Below are 27,558 nucleotides of genomic sequence, written 5' to 3'. Positions count from 1 at the left end.
GGGTGGGTAGAAGGTGCTCAGATTGCCTGAATTGCTCTGGTGTCTTGCCTTTATGCACATGAATGCTATTGAAATGGGGACCTTTTAAGCCTATGCAGATCTGTGTGAGGATCATACCATTTTTCTTTCTTTTTTGCTACTACTTTTGAAATTTCTAAGCTTAAAATATTTCCTTATACATTAAAGAAGCATACTTTGACTACCTACAATTTCTGAAATAACGGGGGTTAGAAAAATGGAAGGTAGCCATTCTGAAACTGAGTGGATTTTCTAGTCTGTGTAGGTGAATGTCAGTGAATCTTTGTGAATGTCAGTGTGGCAGAGACCTGAAGCTAGCATGCCTGTTACTTTTAAGATTCCCATACCCTTGGCTAGAATAGTTAGAAGCCCTCTGTGCCAACTCCCTTTTAACATGTGGCCGACAGGGAATTTTCACCTTATTGATGGCTAACTAGGAATTGTGTTTTTCTTCCTGTGGTTTGCACTTGTTTCCAGTCAGCTCACCACTTATGACCTTACTGATTCAGGTAGCATAAAACAAAACAAAAAATCTATGCTTTAATAAACTTAATTAATTTGAAATGTGAGAGTTGACTGGGTACTATTCTATTCAGGGGATATAGTTTCCTTCATGCTGCCCAAATAACTTGAGATACACTAATGTAAGTTAATGGGAAGTTTGAGATGAAGATGAGTTGATGCTTGACCTGTACAGACTGCAAACGTAGCTGACAGTCCTCTATTCCTGGGTCAGTAAGATACTTATGAATAAAAGTTTCATGTTACCAAAGGTGCTTGGGTGTCATTGTCATTTGTTATCCTACAGGTAGGATTCATGTCTGTTGCAATGGGCCAAATCAGAAAAAAAGTTAAAACACATCTGCAGGCATTTACTATTAGGAAAGAGCATGCAGTTAATTATATAGGAGGAAGTTAGGATGTTTTGCATTCTAACACAAGTTATAGTCCTATGAGTTATAAAGCACCTTTTCTTGTCCAGCTTGCCTCCACCCCACAAAATGTAGGTAACTGTTCTGAAATCTATTGTTCCTCAAAACTGTTCCCAATAGTAGGTAACTACTATTGTCTTTTTCAATTCTGACATGTTCAGCCTCAAAAGATAACAAGATCAATGTGACTTCACTCTGGTAGGAGGGAGGGATGATACCCTACTGAGATCACAGAGACTTTATCTATGTGTGGTGGCTATTGTAGGCCAGAAATAATTCTTTATTTTTTTGCTACAGCAAAACTCTATGGGGAAAATACCTTTGAGAAGCTGTGAAGTAGTGATAAGCTATGTAGCAGAATACAGATTATCTCCAGTTATTCGATTACAGTAAGACCGCAATTTGTGTGCATTGAACTTGTGCACATTCAGCTTTATGTGCTTGGCAATATTAAAAAAATATCAGAAAGGGGGCAGTTGTCTGGGTAAAAAAGATTTTGGCAATCCCACCCATCATTGAACCCAGTGTGTCTGGACTATACTCAGTTTGGGCTTTAGGCACAATCCTCACTTTTTTCTGCTGTTGTTTTTATTGAAAAAGAAGCTGCGCTAGCACTGACTGCTAAGCCAAAGTGTGTGGTTTATTTAAACCAACGTCCAGTCTTATGTCACCCACCCAACCACACTAACAGAGCCACACACCTCAATAGAATGGACTACAACTCTGAGCAGGCCCAGCCAGCATGGCCAATGGTTGAGAATGATGGGGACTTCAGTCCAAAACATCTGGAGGGTTCCACGTTGGCTGCCCTGGTTTAAACAAGCCGTACACATTAATCACATTTAAACAAACCTCACACGTTGGCTATGGGCGAATGTGGCCAGTAGTGGAGAGAGAAAATATAATGACAATCCCTCCCTGTAAGCTCATATTCTAATAGATGGGAAAATGAGGAAATAGGGAGACTTCATTTTTATATTTCACTGAAATATAAAATGACTTATTTACTGCCCAGTTCTTCCAGGACAAAAGCAGTTTCACAGCTCCTCTTAAACTCACATTTTAAAGACATTTATTTCTTTCTGTCATTATGGTTGATCTTCAGGGAAAAAATCACAGTCCCAACAGCTGGATGACAAGACTGTCTAGTTGTAAAAGTTGCTAATTGCACGTTTTGAAGCATTTGCTTTTTTAATTTATACCTGCAGACTTGCTTGTAGGCATGAGTTGTCATTTTGGTACAGCTACCGCTGCTAAATTTTGTAAACAAAGATTAACCATTTTGTGTGTTGTTGTTATTCTTCATACTTTGCTTCAAGCCATTAACAGTTCACCAACAGGAATGCATGTAGTAGGCTTATATATATCTCCCCCATGCAGCATTGCAGTGTTAAGTCTGATTTAGGTAACTCTGAAGATGCAGCTCTCAGAAATTCTAGACATTGCAGAGAACAGTAGATAGTGCTGTCAGCTCCAGGATTTAGAGCGATGACTTCTGTTCTCCTGAACCAATAAATATATTTCTGTTGTTGTTCCTATGGAAAATGTATGCTTCTTTTTAGAAAGGGCTCCCAAGAGCATCTAACAAATCATAAAATGAAATGAAAACACCATGATATATAAATATAATAGCAATCATGAAAGAAAGAAATGCAAATTTTGGGAAGTATCATTGTCAAAGTCAAAATAGATACATGCTAATGCTGTGGGAGAGAAATAGTGCTGATACTCCCATGGGTGCAAAACTATGGGTACTGCTGAGAGTGAAAAATAAAGTTACTTTGGTCTACAACTGCCATCCTCCTTGAGCATTGACTATGCTGCCTGGGGCAAATTGAACAACATATTGAGAGCCACAGTTTACCCATTTGTGGTCTGAAAGTTATTAAGAGATCTGCACTTGGCAACGCTGAATACAGGTTCAAAATTAAGAGCATCTAACAAACTCCTCCTTTAAGCACCATCCAAAGTGGATGCCAGATTTTTGTGTCTGCACTAAGCTGGGCCTTTTTAGTGGTAGCCACAGAGCTCTGGCATGCCCCTCCTGTGGCTTTTTAATTTCAGTCCTGTGTTGGTGTACTTTCACAGGGAGTGATTAATTGTCTTGTTGTGTTCTACAATACTGTGTTGTACACCACTTTTGGTGTGGGTGTGGGTGTACAGATAGAAAATAAATAATACAGTGAACTGTTTCAATAAGTGTGGGTAGTAATCAGTGGTGTGCAGTGAAATTTTTCATAGGGGAACAGTTAGGACCAGAGGCGCTAGCTTGTGGGGGGGGGGGGTCGAAGGCATGCCTGTGAAGTCCTGACATTGCACATGAGCATCGTGCCTCCTTCCCTAAGCTGGGCAGAAGCTTCCCGGGTTTGGGAAGGAAGGCACCAGGGAAACATTTAGGAGACTAGCTCTTAGTCCAATAACCTCATGCGAGTGGTAGTAATGTGAGAGTCAGCACTGGAATGTATTCTCATCTCTCCACTTAGCTGCTTAAGTGTGTTCTCAGCTTTTGCTACTTAGTAATCCTTAGTAGAGGAAATAAGGAAAGCACACATAGTAGTAGTACAGTGTAGGAAGAAACAGGAATAGTCCATTCCACTTTATGTTTAATCCTTATGGCAATTGGCAGTAATTTGTATTTCCTCCTCTTCTAGGAATAATTGCAGTGTAGAAAATTCCTATCATTCTACATCACCTTCTTTTGGTCATGTTTCTTTCCAAGAACTGTGATATGCTTTTCTCTCTTCTTTTGCTTTTTTAGAAAAAAACCCACTTAGGGATTCTATACAAGATTGTACATGAATCTTTCAGAGAAATTTCCCTCCAAGGTTTCTCTCTCTCCAAAAAACAGTGTTTATATAGGCCACCCAATAACATCTCTGAATGACTCACTAAAATGCAATATTAAAACACAACAACAACAACAATTGGTTAGAGAAAACTAGTTTCAAATCATGGCAGAAAATATTTAACATGTATGTAGCAAATTCCAATTCAGAACTTAAAAATCGTAGGTCTTAAAAAACTTCCCATGTAACTGAAGTAACTATAAAGAAGTTGTCAGGTGAGTCTGAGAAGGGTATTTCACAACTGGGGTGCTATCACTTTGCCTGGTAGTCATCCTTCTCATTTCACTTGGCTCAAGTAAGGCTTTTGAAGGGGGTTTTGGAATAGAGAATTAGCACACAAAAGATGCTCATTAATGCTCTGGTTCTCATACTCAAGTTTTTAAGTGGCAGGCAGCTTCCCTGAACACAAGAAATGTTTTTCTCTCTGTAAACACCCAAGTGTGATCAGCTGGAGTGCTTGTTTAAAATATATTCTGGATACCAGTGTTCTAAACAATTTGTTGATTTTATCTGTCCACATTGTTAAACAATTAGAATTGTTTGTTGAGATGTGAGAGCAAAGCATTTTGTTCATTGTTTTCCCCTTGACCTTTTTGGTCAGGGATTATTATTTTTAATCTGTTTCCCCAAACACACCAAGTGGATTTAAATCAACCAGTGGTAGAGCTCAGGGTAACTCAGCAGGCTGGAGGGGAATGAGGAATGTTTAAAAGAATAAGGCAAATAGGAGCATGCTAAAGTGTTGTCAAAGAGCTGAGCTATGATGTTGCACAAGCAAATGTTGGTTGTCTATGGGGTGCAAAGGACGTGTCTGATTCAGTCCTATAGGTCTGAGTTAGGCTGTCTGAAATCTCCTCTTCTCTTCTTGGATGCCTTTATAAGTCAGTAAAAAGCCTTAGTAAGAACTTTTCATTCCAGAGAAATCTTGTTTTTGTCCTAATGGTGACAACAAATGTTCCTTTTTGAAAAAATAAATAAAAACATAGCCACACAGTTTGGAGTCTTGTGGGGAGCATAAAAAAACTTGGGGGCAGATCTAGGCAGTGCTATTTTTCCAGGAAAAAGATATGCTGGAACTCACCACGAACAGATCCTTTGTTCTCTCAGTAATGGCAATGTTGCCCACCTGAGAGGTGCCGGAAGTCAGTTCTGGTGAGTTCTGGCTGAAAAAAGCTCTGGCTTTAGGTCACATGCTAGCCCAAGTTTATGGAAGCTATTGAGAACTAGGTGCATTTGTGTGTGTGGCGGGCAAACTTTCAATTAGGCAAAGCTCAAACTCTTCAGACACTTACTTTACATGCAGTTTTATTCCACAGTATTGCTTCTTTGCTGGAATCTCATACTGAGTTTATTGTTTGGCCTAATTTTTTTACTTTTACCACAGAAACTCAGATTCCTATTTATTTTATTTTACCAGATTTATTTATTTTTCATGAAATAATACAAACTATTCCATTCATCCTACCAGTCTCCCTAGAATTGATGCACTACTTTACACTTTTAAGTGCTAAGAATGAATATCTTTATTCCTGGGCCACCCAGTGAGTCCTTAACTTTCCTGTTTTATCAGGCATAGCACCCCATATATCAGGGGTGCCCAAACTTTTTTTTCAAAGAGGGCCAGATTTGATGAAGTGAGCATGTATGAGGCCCCAGGACATATACTGCCACGGGGGTCGGATTAGGCCCCGGAAACGGACTTTGGACATGCCTGCCATATATAAATGTGCCTGCTGTTTCTTCACTCCAGATAATAATAGTGAAGGGATTTTTTTTACTGACTCGAGGTTCCACTGTATCTTGTAGTGTCTACAACACAATACCTGTAATGCTTATGAGCCATTAAGAAAATATTTAGGCTAATGTTTCTTCAAAGGGAAATGTGAATCATTTATAATAAAACTCAATTTTAACCATTCTTCTACAACCTTTTTTTCTTTTGTCCGCCTCAGAGCCCCCCGCCCCATTTCATGTTCTGTATAACAAAAATGTTTTCATTTAGAATACATCATACAAACTCTGGCAGTTACATGCAAGAGTAATGGAGCAGAAAATTTCCCATGTCCTGCTATAATGACTGAAAAGGACAGCTTGGCGGATTGTAAATGGAAACTTAAAAATACATTCCTTGCTAAACAGAAATATTGGAAAATCAGTGATCTGATTAATTTCTCCCAAATGCCTATATGTTCAATTTTGGTGGCCACAGTATAATGCCTTGTTGTTGGTGCATCTGTTTTTATTACTGAGACATGCCTAAGAACTAGTTCTGTGACACTGAACACCTGTAGAAAACCTATGGCTCACCTGCAGGGATTTCTGTGGTAGTCTTCATCCTTAGTGCAAACTAGGCTGTGAGCAGAGAAAGGATAGCCGTGTCACACTCACACTAAAATATGCTTTTTAATAGATATTTGTTTGAGACCTCGGTCTATCTTCAGATATGGAGTTGCCACTCAGTTGTGCTAGAATTTGCAGAGACTCCTGTCACATGAGCTGAATTTAATTGACAAATCAAAACAGCACCATGTATTCATCTGTTGTTACGATGCTTATTAACTAAGATTGGATACCGTTTCCACTTCCTAGGGATCTAGGATTTCTCTAACTGTAGCCTATTTATTTTCATAGGCTGGTTCCTTGTGAAGCATCTCATATCACCAGTTTCACTATCAGCATGCAATAGGAGCAAAGAACACCCAACAGTGTTGTGTTTGTAGGCAGGTAGTGGATGCATGTCCACTCTGCCAGTAGCCTTTTGCACTTCCAGTGCTGCATCTGTGCATCTGAAACCTCTATTGATGGTGCAATGTGTCCTGAATGACAGGGGGAAAGGCTCAATGCCCAGAACATATTCCCACAGGCACAGCTGTTTGAGTGACCTCTGTTCTATAGACATGGCATTCCTCTGCCCATCAAACCAAGATGCTGCTGCTGGAATAAGATCTCAGTGGAGATGTCAGCTTCATTCTAGAAAAAAAAAATCACCACTGACACAAACAAATGTGCTGAGTATTTTCTCAGTCTAGTGTCGCTTCAGGCTTTCTGAGTGATCACTGTCACCTAACTGCAGGTGATGGCTTCTCAGCATCCCCAGGCTTACACATGGTGGTGGCAGCGGCAGAGGGGATCTAAATGACCAACAAATTGGCATTAAATTTCAAGTAAAACTTCCTAGTATCTTTGGAAGCCTGGCAAAAGTGAAAGTGTATCCCCTTGAATTCGTTTAGCTGGTAGGTATTGAAAAGGAAAAGGCAGGCTTCCTCAACCTCAGCCCTCCAGATGTTTTAGACTACAGTTCCCATCATCCCTGACCACTGGTCTTGCTAGCTAGGGATCATGGGAGTTGTAGGCCAAAAACATCTGGAGGGCCAAGGCTGAGGAAGCCTGGGAAAGGAATATGCTAAAGAGTGTTGGGGTGAGGGCTGTGTTCTATTATCTTTGGCATGTTGTTCTTCCTGTTGCTCTCCTATGCCTTCAGCTTGACTGAAGACTGTGTGTACAGGGGCCTGTTCAATCTAGCACATTTCCGCACCAAGAGAAAAGTGTGTTGGGTCCTTATCCAAAAGGTGTTTGCAGATGTCGCAGCCTCGACAGCGCACTCTGAGGAAGCTCTGCAGGGACTCATCAACCGTTTTGCTCAAGCCTGCAAGGAAACTAGCCTTACCATCAGCCTGATGAAGACCAACATCCTGGGTCAGGACATTGCCAGCACCCCACACATCAGCATTAGTGATCACACATTTGAAGTGGTAGACAATTTTGTCTACCTGGGTTCCACTATAACCAGCAACCTCTCAATCAGCGCTAAGCTGGACTAGCGTATTAGCAAGACAGCTATGAAGAAGGCTCGCCTCTCCAAAAGGGTATGGGAGAATGTGATGTTCATGTCAATACCAAGATGACGGTCTACCAGGCTTGCATGTTGAGCATGCTGCTTTATGGAAGTGAGTCATGGGCAACTTGGATCTGCTTCCACATCTTCCACATGTGCTGCACCAGGAAGATTTTGGGTATCATATGGCAGGACAGAGTTTCAAACAAGGATGTGCTGTCTATTTCAGCTTGGTCATGTCCACAGAATGGAAGACGGCAGATGGAAGGTGGCTTCAGGCACTAGGCCTATTGGCAAACCAACATTGCATTACAAAGATGTCTGGGCAACATTAACTCCACCATGTGGGAATCCCTCGCAGACAACTGCAGGGCCTGGAGACATCAATGACTAGAGGAGGAATGACCACTGGGAGGAGTGCAGGGAGAAGAAATGCCATGGCACACCTGTAGCAGGACAGCAGGTCACCTTCATCTGTCCCAGCTGCTACAAAACATGTTTCTCCTGTATTGGTCTCTACAGCCACAGCAAGTGCTGTAACTCTCCAACAGTATGACTTCACCCTCAAAGAGATACTTTCCATTGTCTCCTGAGACAGACAGAGCCAAAAGGAGCTTTATAGTCTTGTGATAGTTTGAGATTATCTTTCTTTGATCTCAGAGTACTAGCACTAATGTGATTCTGGGCTTTGGAATCTGTGCCTTTGACCAGCAGCCCCTATGGGATAGGGAAGGAAGCACCCAGTTTGAGGGCAGTAGGCAAAAATATATAGGAATAAATATATTCATTTACTTATATGTCCACAAGCATTTCATAAGTTTATTTCACAATAAGCCCGTCTTCTGTGAGCTGTTCTATTTCAATCATATTTCAAACAGTCTATAGCTCTATGAAGCTATAAATATTCTTTAAACTGAGATTTTCCTAGATTAATATCCCTAGGTTGCACACACAAAAATTGCTTCAAGGACTGCATTTTTCTGTATTAGATATAAATGGAGAATTCTTGATAGCTTGTATGCGAGGTTAAGCACTGCTGAGGGCAAGATTGCTGTGTTTGGCTGCCTTCAAATCTCCATTTCACCATGAATCTTGCAAGCTAGCCTTGGGTAACTCACTGACTGTGCTCAACTGTTGTGTTAAAGTAAACCATAGCCTCAAATTGGCATGTTTCAAACAAATCAAAGTTCAGCTGACAGGAGAAGCTGTGGTTTTCAGAACTAGAACCCAAATCTTCTGAGTCCTCCTCATGGCCACTCTAGGGAAGATGAATTGTTTGTGCCAGAAGCTCACCTAGGCTTATTCATGTCATGCTTAAGCTATTGCTTAGCCACAGGCATAGCTAACTTGGTGCCCTCCAGTTGTTGTTGAACTAAAACTCCCTCACCATTGGCCTTGTGAATTGTGATTTAACAACATCTGGAAGACGACATGTTGGCTACCACTAGTTTGATATTGGGTTTGTTGCTGGTTTTCTTTTTCTTTTTTTGTATTTTTGTTTTAGATCTTATGACTTATGTGGAAATTGTTTAGTTTGGTCATGTTCCTTTTTGATATTTTATTTATTGTTTATGACTACTTTTGTTATGCTTGTAGTTACGCATTGTTTCATGTTGTAAGCCACCTTGAGCATGGCATTAATCATGGAAAGGCAGCATACAAATAATAATATGTCTGTATGTATTATATGACTTGCAAACATCCCTTTATCTTGCCAAACCTGACTGCCATTGCTTTGGGTGAAATCTTAAGTCCCGCCTAGTCCCTATTCAGTTCAGTAGGACTTACTTCTGAGTAGATGTAGTTAGGGTTGTGCTGTAAATTCATATGTTTGAAGCTGTAATTTTAAATGTACTTAATAAATGTGAGTGATCAGAGTTGTACCTGAACCTATGATGCAAATTGAAATCTTGATGTGTGAGAAATAACCCCTTATTAAATATATTTACATGCTTCTTGTTAAGGCTTGCTAAAGTCGATCTGCTTGCTAGCTCACATGCTTTGTTGTCATACAATCCGTATACTGCATGATGCTCTCCAAAGTAACTCGAAACTTTGTTGATTCCTGCAGCAGAAAGAAAGGATATTGCTCAATAAAATAAGTAAACAGACATTACATGCAGTTCGACTTATTTGACTTTTTTTTTACAGCAGCCAGAATATTGTCTGCTTGTTTCTTCAGCTAATCAAATAAATGTTTAAATGTTTACATCTCTTTTAGCAGGGAAGATTCAAGGCTTCTTTTAGCTGTAATTTTTGCAATGAAGGAAATTAGGAAGTCCACGTTTTTTGCACTCTTGAGACGGAAAGTTTACTTCAAAGCTTTGCCAAATTTGTAAAATATTTGAGAGGTCTGATTATCTACACTTCAGATAGACAGCTCTCAGAAGCTTTGGCCAGAAGCTAGTCCTTTGTTTATACATTAATTTTATATCATCATGTGAAGTTTTATGTTCATTCACAAAATACATGCCTGGTGCTTACCTGCAGATCCGAAGCACCCTGATTCAAAATATAAACAAAACTGGCTGTAATTAGAATCTGAGTCCTCCAGAATGTCTTTGAATATTTGCCAAAGAAATGCTAGTTGTGTGAAATTCTAACTGAAGATACTTCTTATGCTCCCTCAAAAGTTCCAAGGAACAGGGTGGCTTTTTAGATGCAGAGACGAGAGAGATTGCTCACAGCATAAACAAGAGTAAAGAGAGACAGAGTAGAATCTGGATTTTGTTAACACAGGATGCAGCTGGTACTTTTCCCTAGGATAATTTGAGGTGGGGGGAGGACTCTCTCCACCTTCCTTTGACAATGGAATCTACTGTGCAGTGTAAATCTTACTCGTTTATAGTCAGCTTGGGTAACCAAAGTATCCCTTAAAAGAGATGAAAGGAAAACATGAATTTACAAAGATCATATCTAGGGTAAAGCACTTACAGCACAAACCTTTTCTTTTAAATACCAAATAAACACAGCAAAGCCAAATATTTGCTTCTCACAAGCCAGAGAACAAATTTACTTCTTATATATAGCAGCTTCTGCTGTCTCTTTGCGTGCAGTTTGTGGGTGAGGTGGCGGATAAAATGTTCCCTCTCTCTTCATTTCTATGGCAGAACTTGGCCTGAATGAACCATTTTCTCCTTAGGTACGCTGTCGCTTCCTTCCGTTTCGGGCTTCTTGTCATGGGGAGAACCTTGCAGTGATCCGGTTGCCATTCCAGCTGGAAAGCTCATTTGGCTTTTGGTTTGGTCAAAGTAATGAAGGAAAAGGAGGCTGCGTGCATTTGTTTTATATGGAAAATAGCTCTGGAAAGAAGGGAACAGGGAGAGAACGAAGAAGCTCTAGCATTATTTTTCCTAGTGCTTTTACTTTTGTGCTATACTTCCGGTCTTCGCTAAGTTTTTACACGTGCCTCGTTTCAACCCAGAAAAAGAGACCGTGAAAGTTCCTTAGATGGTTTCACAGGATGCTTTGCTTTCTTGCTTCAAAATAATTGAAATCAAGCTAACCAATATGTAAAATTTTGTGCAGTTTTCTACACAGTGGAATGGTGTAGCAGCCTGAATAAACTACTTGCTACTACATGCAGTCTGAGGAATTTTGACACTTGCGATTTTCCAGATATCTAAGATGTGTTATGTCAAGGCATTTACAATTACACTCTGGCCCAGAGAAGTTCCTGATACCTTCCCCATGGTTTAGCGAAGGAGAGCCCCCCCCCCCCCCCGGCCATGGGTTCATATGCTGCTGCTGCTTCCTCCCTTCTCATTCATGATTCCTTCTTCTCCTTTTTGCAGTGTTACGTCTGTAGCAATATAAATGCTTAGCTGAAGCCTGCTTCTGACCATGGTTGCAAACTCTAGTCAGAATCTAAGCATGTCTAGCTTTACCATCAGTGTTGACACAATGCTATATCATCTGAAAACATAATGCTAGCTCTGAAAAGGGGACGGAAAGAGTCATTCCCCCCTAAGAGCAGAGGAGGGAGCAGGAAGGAAAACTCAACCCCACAGGGCACTCCTGCACTCCTAATTATAGCTGGGAAATTGGAAATGTCCCATCTGCATCATGTCTGGAAAATAACTTGACCATATTGTAATTCCTTTTCAATAGTTGTACAATTGTCTCACTTGTGTGTCTTAATGAGACAGGAAAAAGACATTATTAAACTAATTCCCACTCTCTGCTTAGACCTAAGGCAAGATACAAAAATCTGAGCTGAGGACAGGATTGGTGGAATGGCTGCTGATGTCACAAATCCCCCCCCCCTCAGCAACTGGCCCCAGATAGACATTTGATAATATTGTTACAGGAATTAGCTGCAGCTGGCTGGGAACTGAAAGGAAGTGGGAAAAGAAGTGAAGTTAATTAAGTGTTGAGGTTGTAGAAGAGGACAGAGGGAAAGGAATTATTATGGAAGTGCAGAAGCTGTTCAGATCTGGGTACGTAATTTATGGTGGTTACTAGTCTTGTGTTGCTTATCTGGGCCTTCACATGGTAGAAGGAAGAGGAAGGTTGGCAGGAGAAAGACAGAAGGAACGAATTATGTTTCTTTTGGTAAATATATCTACTAATAAGGCTTGAATAGGACCATGTCATAGTGAGAGTTAAAGCAGGTTGTCATACCAAGGAGATTAATATGGTCAAACATCACTTCTTCATCTTTCATTGCAATTACAGTACTGTGTACAGAACACTGAGCCATCTAGTGACCACATAATATATTGCAAGGTAAACAAAAGATAATGGAAACACTGAAAAGAAAAAGAGTTTGGCAGTACTAATGAAATGATGATATGTGGTGGTTTAGTGATATTTCAACTAAGATTACATGTTTGCCTTGTATGTTTTTTAAAAAAATAATAATAATCTGAGTTCATGTATTTGTACTGGACTGGTGATTTCCAGTCAGTTCCTGAACACATCTAGATTGAGACAACTTGCTTATCTCCTAACTTCCCCATCCTAGTTGCATTCACCGTTTCTTTATTTTGCTCCTTTTCTGTGTGCTTCTGCTTTGCTTGTTAGTACTGCTATGCCTGTATGTTACCCTAACCGGGCATCTCTTCTGTTTTAGGAGAAACCCGATGCCAGCTCCACATCCCTACAGCTGCGATCCCAGATTGAAGTAAGCACAATGGCTGCAATGATCTATTTTTGTTTCTGCCTTCAATTTGGTATTCTGCATCAGTCAGATAATAAAGCCTGCCATTGTTCAGCCTCAACTCAAAGCAATGAATCTTCTCTTACAGGAATCCCTTGGCTTCAGCAGTGTGGTATCAACACCAGAAACAGAAAGAAAGTAAGTTTTGCTCTTTCCTTGTTCATTAAATTTTACACGAACTACCAATTCACATGAAAGTACTTTCTTTATATAATCCCACAAAATAAGTTACTAAAACAAAATTAGTACCAAACTTTTCTTTCTCTGTCTGCTAGTGTCCTTTTTTCTTTCCCTACCTTTCCCAATTGATATTATATTCTGCCACTTCATTGTTGTTGTTTTAAATATGTTAAAATAACAATACTTGACAGGATTAAGATATGTTCCTTTTACGCTGTCCGAATAAGAAGGGAGGGAAAAACAGAGAGCAAAGCAAATGCCTGCTTAGGCATTTTCATTCATGCTTTAGAGTTTTATATATAAGTCTCAGCCTCCGAGTTTCATACCTTAAATGTCAGAAGTAGTTGTGTCGGTAGACAGATGAGTTTCCCCTGTAACCTTAGGAAGTGTCCTTAAGGCAGCTGCACGGTAGAATATTGTCTGAAGAGGGCAAGTCATTTTAAAATTACCAGAGGTTATGGGCATTTGATGCCATGTAGAAAACTTGAGTGGCCAAAAGAGACATGATGTAGGCCTGCACTCATCAAATGTGACAGTCTGATTGATTGGTGCTAGCCTCATTCCCCTAGATAAGCAGTATTGCCTCGTCAATCCAGGCAGTTACATGCTTGTAAAATCTGCTTGCAAAAGAATGTTCTTTTACTCTTCTAGCTATAGCCATTGAACTCGTCTTGCCTTTTCCTTATACAAAGTAAATGAAAATGCTTGTGTAGTTTTCTGCTAAGGCCCTTCTGCACATGAATAATATGCTTTTGATACTATGCTTTATATAAGTTGTAGTAGAATAATCTAGATATTGACGGAAATCATGTGGATCCCAAAGAAAACTGGGTATGGGATGGTGTGATTTCTAGTCTGAAGTCCTCCTTGGGCCCAGGGAATACACGTGTGTGTGTGTGTGTGTGTGTGTGTGTCTTGCTGGTGGTTGAACAGTGTGATGAGTCCATTTTGAAACCTTTTTTTTTTTTTGCAGAAGTAGTGTTCCCATTTTAAGTATCACAATGATACCCTTCTTTCCTTTTAGCAACTCACCCTTTAGAGGAATTTGAATTTTAGTCCACAGGTTTAAAAAAGTTGACCGTGGAAGCAAAAATCAGATCACAGCTTGTCTGTCCTGCTTTGCCTCAGTTGCCCCTTTGAGGTGATTGCCTAAGAAATTACTAGAACTTTTATCTCATTTTGTAAGAATCAAATCTCCCCTAAAAGGTCACTCTACTGAAATAGTTTTAAGGAGAAAGTTATTTTAAAAATCTCTAACTGTAAAAATCTGTAAACTTCAGCTATGCACTCTTTGAATTGAGCGGGAAAAGGGTGTTGGGTCATAAAGGTCCACAGACTGCAGTGGGGATGAGAGGCAGATATTGGTTTAAGTTATGGAAAATGTGTGAGTTGCAATCTATGCAGAATCAGTGAATCATGTAAACTCAGGTATACACTAGAGCAAGTCTTTCCTTTCTTGTGAGAAGTCTTAGCACCAAAATTTAGAAATCTTTTGGGTTTCTCCTGACAGAGGATAAATTGTCTAGAAGCTACTGAGTCACAAGGCAAGCCAGTGCTCATGAGCGACTCCATATGATGTTGTCAGCATTTATATTACATTCCAAATGTCATCCCTAACATTCTTGTTTTGGATGAAGTGGTTCACAAAAGATGTGAGGCTGCCTTTGAAATTTTGATTACTATGGCATGATGATGCAGATGAGGTACCCCTTCCCTTCCCTAAGAGATTATATCATTTATTTAAAAACTAGAACATAGTATTAGTGAATAGCTAATTTGCCTGGTGTGCTCTGGTCCATGGGGTCACGAAGAGTCGGACACAACTAAACAACAACAACAACAAATTTGCTAAGATATACCATGAAGGCCTCACTGGATCTAAGGGCGATAGTTTAATGTGTTTAACCTAGAACAGTCTTAATCACCAAGAAAAATGTAATTGGGGGTTTCATTTTGAAATGTGGATGAAAGGTACTGAACCTTCCCGTTCCTGCTTGTAGCTCTGCTTCCAAGCACTTTTTGCCCAGCCATTGTCACACAAAATACTGAGGGGGGAAAGTGCTTGGGAAAAGAAGTTTTCATTGGAAGGGTTTGCACTATTGTTTCTCTTACCAGTATTATTCTCTTCTGCTGTTAACAATCCAACACTACACACCTTTTCTATGCAGAGGGTTGGATTACATGACACTTGGGATCCTCTCCAACTCTCCAGTTTTATGATTTAAGATAGATTCTGTGTTAAAGTACACATAAAAACAACCATTGTCTAGTTTGCTTGTACGTCCCACTGTAGATTAGTGTAACTTTAAAATGGGCCCAAGAAATTTGGGGAACACATTTCTTTGACTTGAATGTGCACACTAGCCATAACTAGTGACCATAACTAGAAGCAGCAGCAGTCATAATACACCAGGTAATATATAAGCAGGGTTTGGCTATGCAACTGCCAGCTTCTAAAGCAAGGAAGTCTTATATAGTTGAAGGAAGCCAGCAATTTATCCCATTCTGATGTGTGGGATTTTGTTTAGAAATAAATACCCTTTTCTTGTTACAGATAGGTAGCCGTGTTGGTCTGCCATAGTCAAAACAAAAAAATTCCTTCCAGTAGCACCTTAAAGACCAACTAAGTTAGTTCTTGGTATGAGCTTTCGTGTGCTTGCAGAAGAAGTGTGCATGCACACGAAAGCTCATACCAAGAACTAACTTAGTTGGTCTTTAAGGTGCTACTGGAAGGAATTTTTTTGTTTTTACCCTTTTCTTGTCACGGTAATGAGTGATGTGAAATTTCCAGCATGATGTTTTAGCAGAAGTGCAACCGCCAGGAGCCATCTGCATGATGTAAGATTCTTGCCAGCATTTTCTTTTTTAAAAAGTTCTTTTATATGTTTAAAAGCATGTCACTGTTGCAGAATATTTTACCAGCTGCTCCACTAGATTTGTCAAGGCTGAAGTAAAACTAGTGAGAAGAATGCAACTCATTTTCACACTTTTAAAGGTTTGAATCTTTCATAGTAAATTCTTTAAAGGGAGTTTCCTCAAAAGCATAGCTAATCCTGGATCACCACTGCAATTTTTAGAATGTCTATATATCCAAGGGTTCAGTATGTGCACAGTAGCTTTAAAGTAGCTTACTGTACTGGGAAATCGGCAATGAATGGTATTTAGAGACCCAGGTGTGTATTGCCAAGTTCATTTTGCAAACTTTAAAGATTTCAGCTGCCTTTTGAAGACTGGTTGGAATGTTGGTTCTTTGAACCTGCTTTGTGTTTGTGAGCATACATGTTTGTATGTAGTTATGTTGCCAAAGGTGGGGGGGAGAGAGCTCTGGACAGTTTTGTGTATTGTGATTTAAAAACAGATTCTCATGCTCTTTGTTTGGAGGTAGCATTTCTCCATGCCAGCCTTCAAGTAAATAGAAGATTCTCCCCAGTTCAGGGTTGTTACCATCTGTCCAAAGCCTGTGAGAACTGAGTTGGTGGTCTTGGTCCAATTTCTACTAGGCAAATACCACAAAAGCTACCATAACACTTGGCATTAGACTAAGGGAAAACTCAACTGCCTACTGTAAAATGTTACTAAATAGGCATGCAGACTGAATCGAATGGTGGAACCTCCAGAAATAAAGAAAAGCGTGTAGCATATATTGCAAGCTTCCATTGCTATAGTAACTGTCCCTTATAAAAAGGAACAGCATCTGTTTTCTGTGTATTTTCTGTGTAAGTATGGCTGTTAATGAATGTGAGATTCATAATAGGACATACATTTTTCATTGTGAAAGAAAATAGGAGAACTTTCCCACAACACTGATTAATTTTGCGTGCAACTACAATTGTAACTTTGTTACAAAGGGATCCCCCTTGTGATATCTTGAAAGTGACAGCAGCTCTCCTGCAGTTGTTTACTCAAGGAAAGGAGAAGAGATCTGGTGATCACTGTGTATTTGGCAGGAAATCCAGGTCAAACCAAGTCAAACCTTCTGCATCCTGTCTTTCATCCTGTTTTTAGCAGGGGAAGAGGACAGTGCATTTCCCCCTACTTTTGGGAATACATTTTGGTTTGATTCAAAATAAACTGATCTAAGCAGGCTACCTCCTGCAGCCTCTAAAACTGAAGGTATTACAAGCAGAATAGGGAAGCCAAAGCAATTGTTTTCTTTTGATCTTCTTGGGGCATTCAGGAGACCCATTTAGTTAACTTAAAAGACAACTGTCACCAGAATGTGAATTTGCACAGCATACACTGGGTGTTTAATCACTCTCTGAACCCAACTTTGTCAGTATAACAAAAACAGTTAAACCAGGGAAGTTTTGTGATACAATTGCAAACTGAACTTTGACACCCGTGTTTCCTTATCTATCAAGATACACCAAAGGCCTTTCTGCCAAATTTATTATAAATTTATTAGAGACACTTTACGCCATAGTCCAGGGATAATTTTGACCGATTTGTCCCGTGTGGGATGTTGCAGAGCGGCATGGTTACGAATGGTCTCTGTGCACTCTGAACAGTGGGACATTTTTGAGCAGCTTTGCATTTCAGACCATGGGAGCTTCTGTGTCTTCATCAGCTGTGAGATGTGCTCACTGCTGCAGCTGTTTTGAAAGTGTAAAATCACCATGCTGTGCACTGGTCTTGTGTGCATCTCTTGATGAACTACTCAGCCTGAGTGCATGCCCTGTGATATGATCTCTAGCCAGAGGGAGGAGTTTGATGTTGTTATGATTTGAGTCTGCAACTAATTTGGTTCTTGTATTAGCTCCAATGTTGTTAACGAAGGAGTCAGTACAGCAGAGTTGGTATACTTGCTAATTTAAATGACTGTGAGTCTCAGCAAGCAGGCTATATGCTTCCCTTTGTAAAGGAATATTTAACATAGTTTTTAAAAGTTTGTTGTCTTGGATGCAATTTTAACAAACCCCGAAGCAGTACTGCAACTTGAGATCTAATCCAATGGGGCAATGTGGGGTTGCTACATATGTACACCCAGTCATTTTTGGTTCCCCCACCCATGATACCACATCAGATCTTTTCACTTCAAAAAGCTGCCCCTTTCATTACTCTCCAACATTCTATGCAGCAGGAGGCAGTTGGAAAGGAAAATTAGCAAGCCCTGTGTATATGTACAGAAGCATTTCCTATCCTCAGCCAAATTTCTATGGGTCCCAGTCAGTGTTCAAAACTCCCATTGTTCTAGGCGCATTTTGTGATAGGGAATTTCATTAATACAAGCAGTTTCTGAGCTCTGAGAGCAGTACTGCACCTAAGTTTTTAGATTAAAACTGCCACTGCTGGAATGAAAGGAGAACCTTTTTCTGCCTCCCCACTTCCAGCCACACTGTGAGGACTGGAGAAGGGACCCTCATAAGAATATTAAAGGGGATGGGCCGGGAAGTATGGTTTTGAATTTTGCAGTCTTCAGATGAGGATTAGACCATGTGAAAAACGAATAGAAGATTTTAGCTGCAGTTCATTCATTTTCAGCTTTATATTCTTGTTATTAAAAAAGTGGACCTAAACACTCCATTGCAGCACCCATAACCTAGGTTTAAAGTGCCATTTAGCTCCTAGCTTTTATATCTCAGTTTCTAACACTGGTCCCAGTATAGATCTCCAAATCATTCTTACATTTATATGCAGTTTCTCTATCAATACTCATGTGCACCGGTCACCTGATTTAAACAATGGACTTCCCAGATTTCTAAAGATAAGACTGTTGATCTTATTGTGGTTAATGTCCAGACTGCAGTCCTAATCTAGAAGGATGCTGAATCAGTACTCTGGGTGATATTATCAGTTGAGTGGTTTAAGTACTGTCATGTTTGATTCTAGCAGATTGTCACAGCAACCAAATTAACTATGACATTTTACTATGAGCTCATCTGTAATAAGCCAGAATAACGACAGTGATGAGAACTGCAAAGCAAAGAAAGGGCAAAGGCTAAAGCAAGGAAAAAGGAAAACTCTGGTATGAAACTTGGCTTTTAATCTAGAGAATGAATGCTTCCTCTTGGCTTTGTTAACCGCTATAAACTAGATTAAAGAGGGGAGGGGAGAGCAGTCTCCCTCAGACTTAGTTAACCTTGTTCCAAAGCAAAATGGTGTTTTGTGGGGCGGGGGGGGGGGGGAGAAGAGATGGAGTGTTATGTTTGAAGCTAAATTTCATTGGTGGCCAAATTATTCATGCTGCTTGCAAATAATTTCCCTGAGAGAAGTAGGGCAGGAAACTCCCACAATAACATTCACAATGGGAGTGAGAAACCAGCCAAACAGTGCTTGTGACATGTGACAAGCCAGACCAATGTGCCTCTGAGCAGCTGAAGGAATGTTTCCTGGCAATTGTTCTCAGAGAAACGAAAGCCTCCTTTCAGAAGAATGTAGAGCTTGTTGCTGCGAGTTAATGCTGTTTGTCATGACCCAAACACATTTGTAGATGGTGATGGGCTGTGTACCTTGTGCCAAGCCGGTCTTTCTGCCTGTATATTTTCAGACACCAAATCTGCTTTTGTGTGTACCTCCCTCCGCTTTAGAATCTACTGTTTACTGGGCTCTCTTTTTTACACGCTTCCTGGTGATCTTGGTGTATTAACAGATAGTTCAGTGTTCCCCAACCTAGCCCTTTCTAGATGTTTTGGAGCAAGAAGGCTGCTGAGGTTTTACCCATTCCTTTTTCATCTCTGGTCTTTAGGCAACCTTTGCCAAAAAGAAGCTCACCTCCGTAATCTGGAGGTAGGTCTCAGCTGGCCAAGAAAATTCCAGAGTGGTGCTCTGCCCTTTGATTTCAAGCAGGGATACTGAACAGGGTCAGGCAGCACTAGTTCTGTCACTAGAATGGGTCAATGCAGTCCAGACTCTGCTCTCATGCAAACCACAATTAACTCTGCCAGTCATTGGATACATTGCCCATCATCACTGGAGAGACAGAGGGCAGAAGTGAGTAACCTCCCAACCCCAGGGCTCAAGCCTCCATCAGCTCTTGAGCTCTGGTGGAGAGTGCATGGCTCCACCTAGAGATCCTTGCTTGGGTCAGGCACCTGGCGCCTCAAGAACCAAAGGTTTTACAGAAAGAGGAAAAAATGCACAGTTCCAGGTGTGAGTAACTAGATCTAGATGTTACTGCACTCTTCACATTAGTGTAGTTCTCTCTCAGTGTCCCATGTAAGTGGTGGCACGTAATTCTGCCAGAGGTGGAACAGAAGTATGGGCAAAAAGCACTTAACGTCATCCTGTTCTCTGAGTCATACAGTACTTGCCCAGTCTGATCATAGAGAATTGCCATGGATTGCCAGCAGCCCCCTCAGTGATGGGAGAATAGAAGGCCTTCAGGTGCAACTGTGGGTGATATTTCCCACTGCTCATCTTTCTATGGGTGCTTCAGATTTATCTTCTCAGAGTAGGCTCAGCTTTGCTACAAATACTTTCTGAGGTATGTGAGTTCCTTTGGGAGATTATCTCAGTTTTGGTTCTCATAAAGCAGTTCTTGGAGGTGAGATTGTAATGGAGGACGTTTGGAATTTGGGTTGTAAATTGCTTCCTTTTATTCAACTTCAGCCCAATTTTCTCAACAGAGTCTCTTGGGACAATTTCTTTTGTAAGGCCCAGAGCTTCCAGGATATCTTTCTGAACCTGAATGAGAGATGGAGATCTTTGTCGGCCTCCACTCAAGAATGATAGAACATATTGATCTTCCTCTATTGGTGTGCCTGATATCTGCTTTGGACCTAGTTTTTCTTCAGTATTTGGTCAATTCCTATAAGGCCTCCCTAGTTGTTGCTTTTTAAAAATATTGGCTCTTCCAACTTTTCATACATGGCTTGAAGGAGACAAAGAAAAATCCTGTTCTTTTCCTGCCTATTGTCATGCCAGTGAAGGGGTTTTCCCCTATGTTTTCTGTTTTGGACTAGAGACTTATAGATACAATATAGATACAATATAGATAACATACTAGAAGCCAGGTTCTGTTATCTTACTCATGATCAAGGATGCTGTGAACTGATGGGTCCTGCTTCCACTGTAAAGTAAGCACATTCAACATGGCTACCTCTCTGTTGCCTACATAGGGGGGAACAAAACAAAACAAAGGAAGGCAGTGCCATGTTTGTAACTGCTGAGAAAGTTTTGACCTGCTGAAAGAGCCATTGCTATGGAGACCTAATGACAAGATAATTGAATGGAACCTCTCTGCTTTCCATGTTTCTCACACTGATGCTAGCAGGGTCAGAGCCCCTCAGACTTGCATTTCCCTTCAGGTCCATGCAAATCTTTATTGGACTAAAGACCCATTTTCCTCACAATGTCATCCCCCCCTTAAATAAATTATCTTGAAGTCAGTCAGCTCCTCTCATAAAGGTGTCAGTTTTCACAGTAGTTTAGTCACTGGGCATTGTGTAAAGCAGGCAGATAAACAAACCACCTTCAAAGGAAGCAAGCAAAAGGCTTTTGTATTGGTGCATTTTGTGCTCCAAATATAAGCAATAACTTTATACCAGGCTATCTGTTCCATTTGGTTTGTAAATAGATGCTGGGAAGGGAGAAGAGAGCATAATTTTATGGGCGGTTTTTAGTAGCTGTCTAATTTTTAGGACCACATTATGCACCTGTGCTATTTGCATTCAATAAATGAGATCTGGGTATATTTTAGAGCACATCTGTATTTATGATTCTTAATAGCAAAATAAAAACCAATCAGGATAATCTTATTCTCAGTTTCTCTTTGTGTTGCTGGGGGGAGGGGGGGGACCAATGACCTTTCCGATCTAAACAGCATGTTCATAAAAGCAGCACACATGGTGGTGTTTGCTTCCATTTACTGTTCTGCATATTGCAGAAGCACAAGGCTATTTTATATTTCAGGTCACAAATGGACTCCGTGCCTTATAAAGTCAGCCACTGTGTATGCAAAATAAACCCCACAGATGCCTGACACAGACTAGAATGAGGACAGGTCTGATGAAGTTAAAGCTTTACTAACTCACTGGAAGGAGAGCCAGAAAACAGTGTTTACCCCGAAAGTAGCTTTCCCTTTTATCTGTGTGCAATGCACTCAGTCTGTAGAGTGCACCCCACTGCCAGGAGCACCAGACTTTTGAAAAGGAAGTTATGAAGATTGGAAATGGGTCACTATAGCAGTGAGGTGTGTGGCATCCACCACCACAACCCAATGGAGGATCATTTTGGGCCTGCTATCAAAGCAGTATTCTTTTTTCTTCTTATTGGTCAAAATAGTTTCAAAAGCAATCCAAAAAGTCACTTAGGAGTATCCAGAAGAATAGGGATGGAAGGAAGGATGCATGGGTAGGTATGTAGATGAAAATCATACATATTGTTCATACTGGAGTGTTCCACATTCTCGGTGCTTATGCACCAGAACTGTTGACTAACATCCATTCTATTTTCTCATTCAGTTTGACCATTTGTTGGACCATAACTAGACAAGACCAGCTTTGCTGGAGTGTACTCTGTGGTCTAAAAGTGAGGCTTTGCAAAAAATAATAATAATCTGGTTGTATCCCAGAATGTTTACCATTTCCAAGGAACCTGCTACATCTTTCTTTCAACATCTCCTCTTTCACTTATCAAGTTTTGGGGCATGGACCTAGAAATAACATTGAGATTAAAGTTATGAACATTTTTAATGGATTTAATTTCACACCAGAACTAGAATCTGGTAGTAAGCAGATCTCCTTATCGTGGTCTGTAATTGGCCTTCTATTCTATGTCTTTCTTCCTTACATGAGTCAGTATCTGTAGAGCCCTTTTACTATGTGCGTCGGAGTGCATTTCATTGGGAAGTCTGCTAATGAAGCTGTACATCAGAGCATAGCAAAACCAAAGGGCCAAAGCCATGGAGTAATGGCATTTGGCTGCTTTTCAGACATGCAGTGCTGAAACTTCTGCCAAGTGTCACTGCATCATTAAGTTTCAGAGCGAGTTGTCAGTCCATGAATGGAAGAACACAAATTATGTCTGGTGTGTGTTCATAGAGAAGCTGAAGGTTCAACACAGTCAGAGAAGCATAATTGTCAAATCAAACAATAAGGCCATTTTCAAATGCCATAAATTCTTCATCCCACATATTTAAGGAAAGTAATAATTAATCATTCACACCTTGGGCAAGACTTGAAAGCAAAATACTTTATAGAATGCAAAGTCAAAGGTCCTTTTTTACCCTCCAGCAAACATTGCTGTATACAAGTGTGAAAAGGAATGGGAGAAATATACAACTGGTACATGCCTTCTAGATAGGAAAATTCATATTTTGCTTTCTAGCAGCTACTAGTGGGCTTTTTAGAAACAATGAAGGCAGCTGGTGTATTGTAGTAGCTAAGACTTTGAGCTGTTAACCCAAAAGTCCCTGGTTCTGATCTTGCCTCTGTCACAAGCTGATTAAGTGCCTTTAGGCAGCTATGATCATTTCCCCCCCATCCATAAGCACCAACTTGAGCAGAAAATTGGGAAGGCTGATGATGCACACGTGATGTCAAGAGGAGCCAGAGGCGGAGCTGAACATGGTGGTGGCACAGTTTCAGTGGTCCTTCTCCCAATGCTTTGCCTCCTCCTCCTCCGACACTGGTCCAGGGCTCCTTCTCCCTACCTTTCTCCTGTGTGGCAAGAAGCTGCATGTGACAAAACATGTGGTCTGGGCTCTGCCCCCAGAAGAATTTTTTTGGGGGGTGCAATGGACCAGAGCCCCCTAGAGTTGGCACCTATGAAATCCGCCCCTGATTGTCCTTAACATGGGGGGGGGTATATTTTCTTAGAGCGACTGAAAGAACCTGGGTCCCTTAGAGCTGGTGCCTGTGCTCCCACCCAAATCTTCAATATTGGCATTATAATAAAAACATACTTATAGGTTGTTATAATTATATATCTGGTATGGCGTATGAGAAATGTTCTCACTTTAAACAGTAACCAGTATTCAGAGATGTACTGAACGTGGAGGTTCCATTTATCTGCCATGGGTGTTAATAGGCTTATCTTCCATAGAATGGTTTTAAGCTTTTTTTTTTTTAAAGGCCATTTAAGGTTGAGCATAAAATTTACATGCAGTTAAATTCTGCCTCTCATGAAACTCTTTAAATCAGGGCATGATCAGTGGTCAAGGATGATAGGAGCTGGAAACCAACAACACCTGAAGAGCTACAGATTCTCCATCCCTACTTTAAATGGTTAAAAGCCAATATATTTTCTAGCTGCTGAACAAACTTCTGTTCTGTCTGCTTTCTGTGCACTTTCCCAGACTTCCACCCCCCATTGTATCAAAAGGGCAATGAATCCCCATATTAATATATAAGTTGTATATTCTAAATCATAGTACACTTTTAGTGACAGAAGTATCCTGTTTTCCGTACTTTGCAGTATTATGGGATAAAAATTCAGTATAATTCCTGCAAAGTGTTCTAATACCATTTTTTTTTTTTAGGATAGTGGGGATTCCTATAGCTGTTGTGTAGTTGCTGTAGTGAAGTTCAAGTAGCATGATGCTTTGTGGCTGTCCCTTCCTTTCCTGTTTCTCCTGTCTGTGGCACCATTTTTATTGTTTTAAGAGCCTGTTTATGTGGTTGTGAATGCACCTGCATAACCTGAAAAGCTGGAAGTTAAGGTTTTTATATTACTGATAGTGACCCTGAAGAGCGGGGTGGGGTGCCAGGTGAGGTGCATTCTCTAGGGTGATGTCTGTACATCTCTCATGATCAAAAGTACAAGAACCCCAGAAAGGAGCAGTCTGGGATGTAGGGTGAAAGCACAAACCTGTTGATGTGGAACAACATTTGCAGGACCAGATAGGAAATTAAAGTACATGAATGTTCACAAAACCCCTGAGTTTTATAAATATACCACATCACACTCCTAAATATATATATTTTTGTGCTCCAAGGGCCTATCTAAAGGCTGCTATATATTTTCTTCTGTGCCTGTTTGTTTGAGCTCCTTCCTAACAATCAAGCACTTGGCTGCTAGTGCTGTGAACCCACCCAAGCCATTAATTTTCCTTTTACAAGCTGTCCCGTGTGTAAACTGCACCAGTAAGGAAACTAGCAATGGCCCCCTTCCAGCATGCACCTGGTGCAGCCCAGATCTGGAATTTGGTTGCATCAGTTGGCTGGCTGGCTCGGATTAAATTTCTAATCAGACTGAAGAAGAAAGATGATTTGCCATATCCGAAACACTGCTGTTACTGCCTTTGCTTGGGTGAATTTACTGAATCAAAATTAAACTTCATGCTATCGTTTCCCCTTTCATGATGTCCCTGCAAATTGATGATTATGTTTTTCATGCTTATAAACTGTTGGCCTCTAATCACTTGGATCACTTACCGTGTGCACTGGTCTAAAACAAAATACAGTTTGGTTTCTTCTCGGAGCTTTTGTTGATCAAAAACACTGCAGTGCCCTCTACTGCTAATCCTAGAAAGTGCAGATCAGATGGGTTTGCAAAGTCCAACTCTGAGTGTGTAGCTTTGAAGCACAAAAGTAAAATGTTCATCTTGTTTTCTGAAGATCGATCTATCTATCATCTATATCTATCTATCTATCTATCTATCTATCTATCTATCTATCTATCTATCTATCTATCTATTCTCTTTCTCTTTGGAATAGAGACTTCAAATCCTTGTTTTTCTCCAAGCTTGGTAGCAATAATAAACTTAAATTGAAGAAAGTAATTATTAATAGTATCATTACCATTATTTATTTTTCTAATTTTAATGCTGTTTATTTTCATATACTGTAAACTGCCAGCCCACAAAAAGTGATGATTTTTTGCATTAAAGAATGCTACAGTTTGCCACAGTAGTTGAAAGGCAGCGTTAGATGCACAGCATAGAATATATTACCACTTGGTAGAAGCGTTGTATTAATTTTCTATGTTGACAGCCTGGGGAGGGAGGGGGAGAGGAGAGGACATTCTTTGGCACATTTCCCCCTTTGACCCTGTAACTTTAACTCTTTTGTTCTCCATACATATTTTTCTGCATCAGTCACAAGAAGCTCGTTTCAGAGCATTCAGGCTGGAGCTGAGCTAATGCCATTGTTTAAGTGTGGCTGGTGCTGAGATACAGTTTCTCTTGCTGGCTTCAGTGTGCATTCATAAGAAAAGGAGCAGGGAGGGGGCATGTGATGCTTCAGATCCTGACTTACTGTGAGCCAGATAACCAGGGCTGGTCCTACCATGAGGCAGAGTGAGGCGACTGCCCCAGACAGCAAATGCTGTGTGTCCTTGCCCTCCCCCAGCTGCCCCCCTCCCCATTTCCCTCTGTTGGAAGACAGAGCTCTGTGTGCTGTACAGCCTGTCCTGTGCCCCCTAAGTTAGCCTTCTTCCCTCAAGGTACAGTGGCCTGTTGCCAGTGTGGAAGTAAGATTCAGCTGTCGGTTGGGTCAGTACATGGAAGGGCAGAGGCAGATGGTGCATTTTGGTCCTTCGTTTGAGGCAGCCAGCCCTGCAGACAACTCCCAAGAGACGTCAGACGTTTGCCACAATCATTCTGTTTCTGTTTTGTGTTTTAGGTTCTCTCTTCATAAATCAAGTTCTGAAGAAAGTGCTGTCGGTCAGTATACTTCACCTTTATTTGGTCCTTTCTCCACTCCTTCCCAATGCCTCGCTTTTTGCATACCATCAGCAGTGTTGATCTACCTTGCTGTTTCAACTCTCTTGCAGTAATGTCACATGTTTTGCTACCTGCTTGTGGGGGGAAAGGGGGAGGTTTTTCAACTTCCTTCTCATCTTTGAGGATTATTCCTTTAGAATAGTACTTCCTTATGCATTTTATAAGTGTTATACAGGTAGACAGAGGTGTGGGATAGTTTTTGTTAATCACTGAAGTCATTTTGTCCAGAAGAGGAGCACAGCCACTCTTTTCCAAATGTATTGGAATCTTCTGGTACAATTTATTTAATTCACTTGCATCTCAGTGTTTGCTTTAAATAGGGATAGCTGTTATTTATCATTTATTTATAGATCTCATTTTTGCACTCAAGTGCAAAATAAAATAACTAGGAAGCCTGCTTGATGTAGAAATATGACTAATGGTCATGCACCACTTTTAGATTACACAAACAAATTGAAATTGCATTTTCATATTAACTTTTAGGTAGCTTTTAACTTTGAAGGTTTTTTAGGTGAACTAAAAATAAAAGTTCAGCATGATCTATATTGTTAGTTAAAATGAACATAAAAAAATGTGTGTTCATTTTCACCTAGCATAGTATTTTTTGGTTGCTTGTTGCAAATGGTCTACAGCCTTCCTTTTCCTAAATAATGATTGCTTGTGACAGCTATTTATGGCATTCTTTCCAAGTATGAATTAAAATTAAAAAACATGCCCCAAAATAACTGAAACAGGATAAGGGAATGGGTTTCCTTTGAAAATGTATACATATTTAAACCTCTAATGTATATTGTATTCCCCTTTAGGTAAAGCAGATTGGAAAAAGAAGAATAGGTATTTCTGGCAAAACTTCAGAAAGAATCAGAAGGGACTAATGAGGCAGTCTTCAAAAGGTACAGCTTTTTTAGCATTGCTGTGTTTTAATATTTGTTACATTTAGTTCTGAGAATAGTTTATACAGTGGTGCCCCGCAAGACGAATGC

At 40.4% G+C, this 27,558-nt stretch overlaps 1 protein-coding gene across 5 annotated transcripts in view; it reads left to right on the top strand.

The window, feature by feature from the left end:
- The window catches only part of LOC309366493 (SAM and SH3 domain-containing protein 1-like), a 515,345-nt gene that overhangs the window by 435,252 nt on the left and 52,535 nt on the right, over positions 1–27,558 (top strand). For all 5 annotated transcript variants that reach the window (XM_081905128.1, XM_081905130.1, XM_081905131.1 and 2 more), the window contains exons 3-6: positions 12,706–12,756; positions 12,881–12,930; positions 26,475–26,515; positions 27,382–27,468. In XM_081905128.1, the coding sequence (XP_081761254.1) occupies positions 12,706–12,756; positions 12,881–12,930; positions 26,475–26,515; positions 27,382–27,468 (229 nt within the window). The remainder of the gene's footprint in view (positions 1–12,705; positions 12,757–12,880; positions 12,931–26,474; positions 26,516–27,381; positions 27,469–27,558) is intronic.

This window comes from Podarcis melisellensis (genome assembly GCF_964234715.1).
Source record: "Podarcis melisellensis genome assembly, chromosome: 3".
Taxonomy (NCBI): Eukaryota; Metazoa; Chordata; class Lepidosauria; order Squamata; family Lacertidae; genus Podarcis; species Podarcis melisellensis.
Note: the sequence above shows the minus strand (reverse complement) of the source record. Positions and strands in the feature narration are given on the sequence as shown.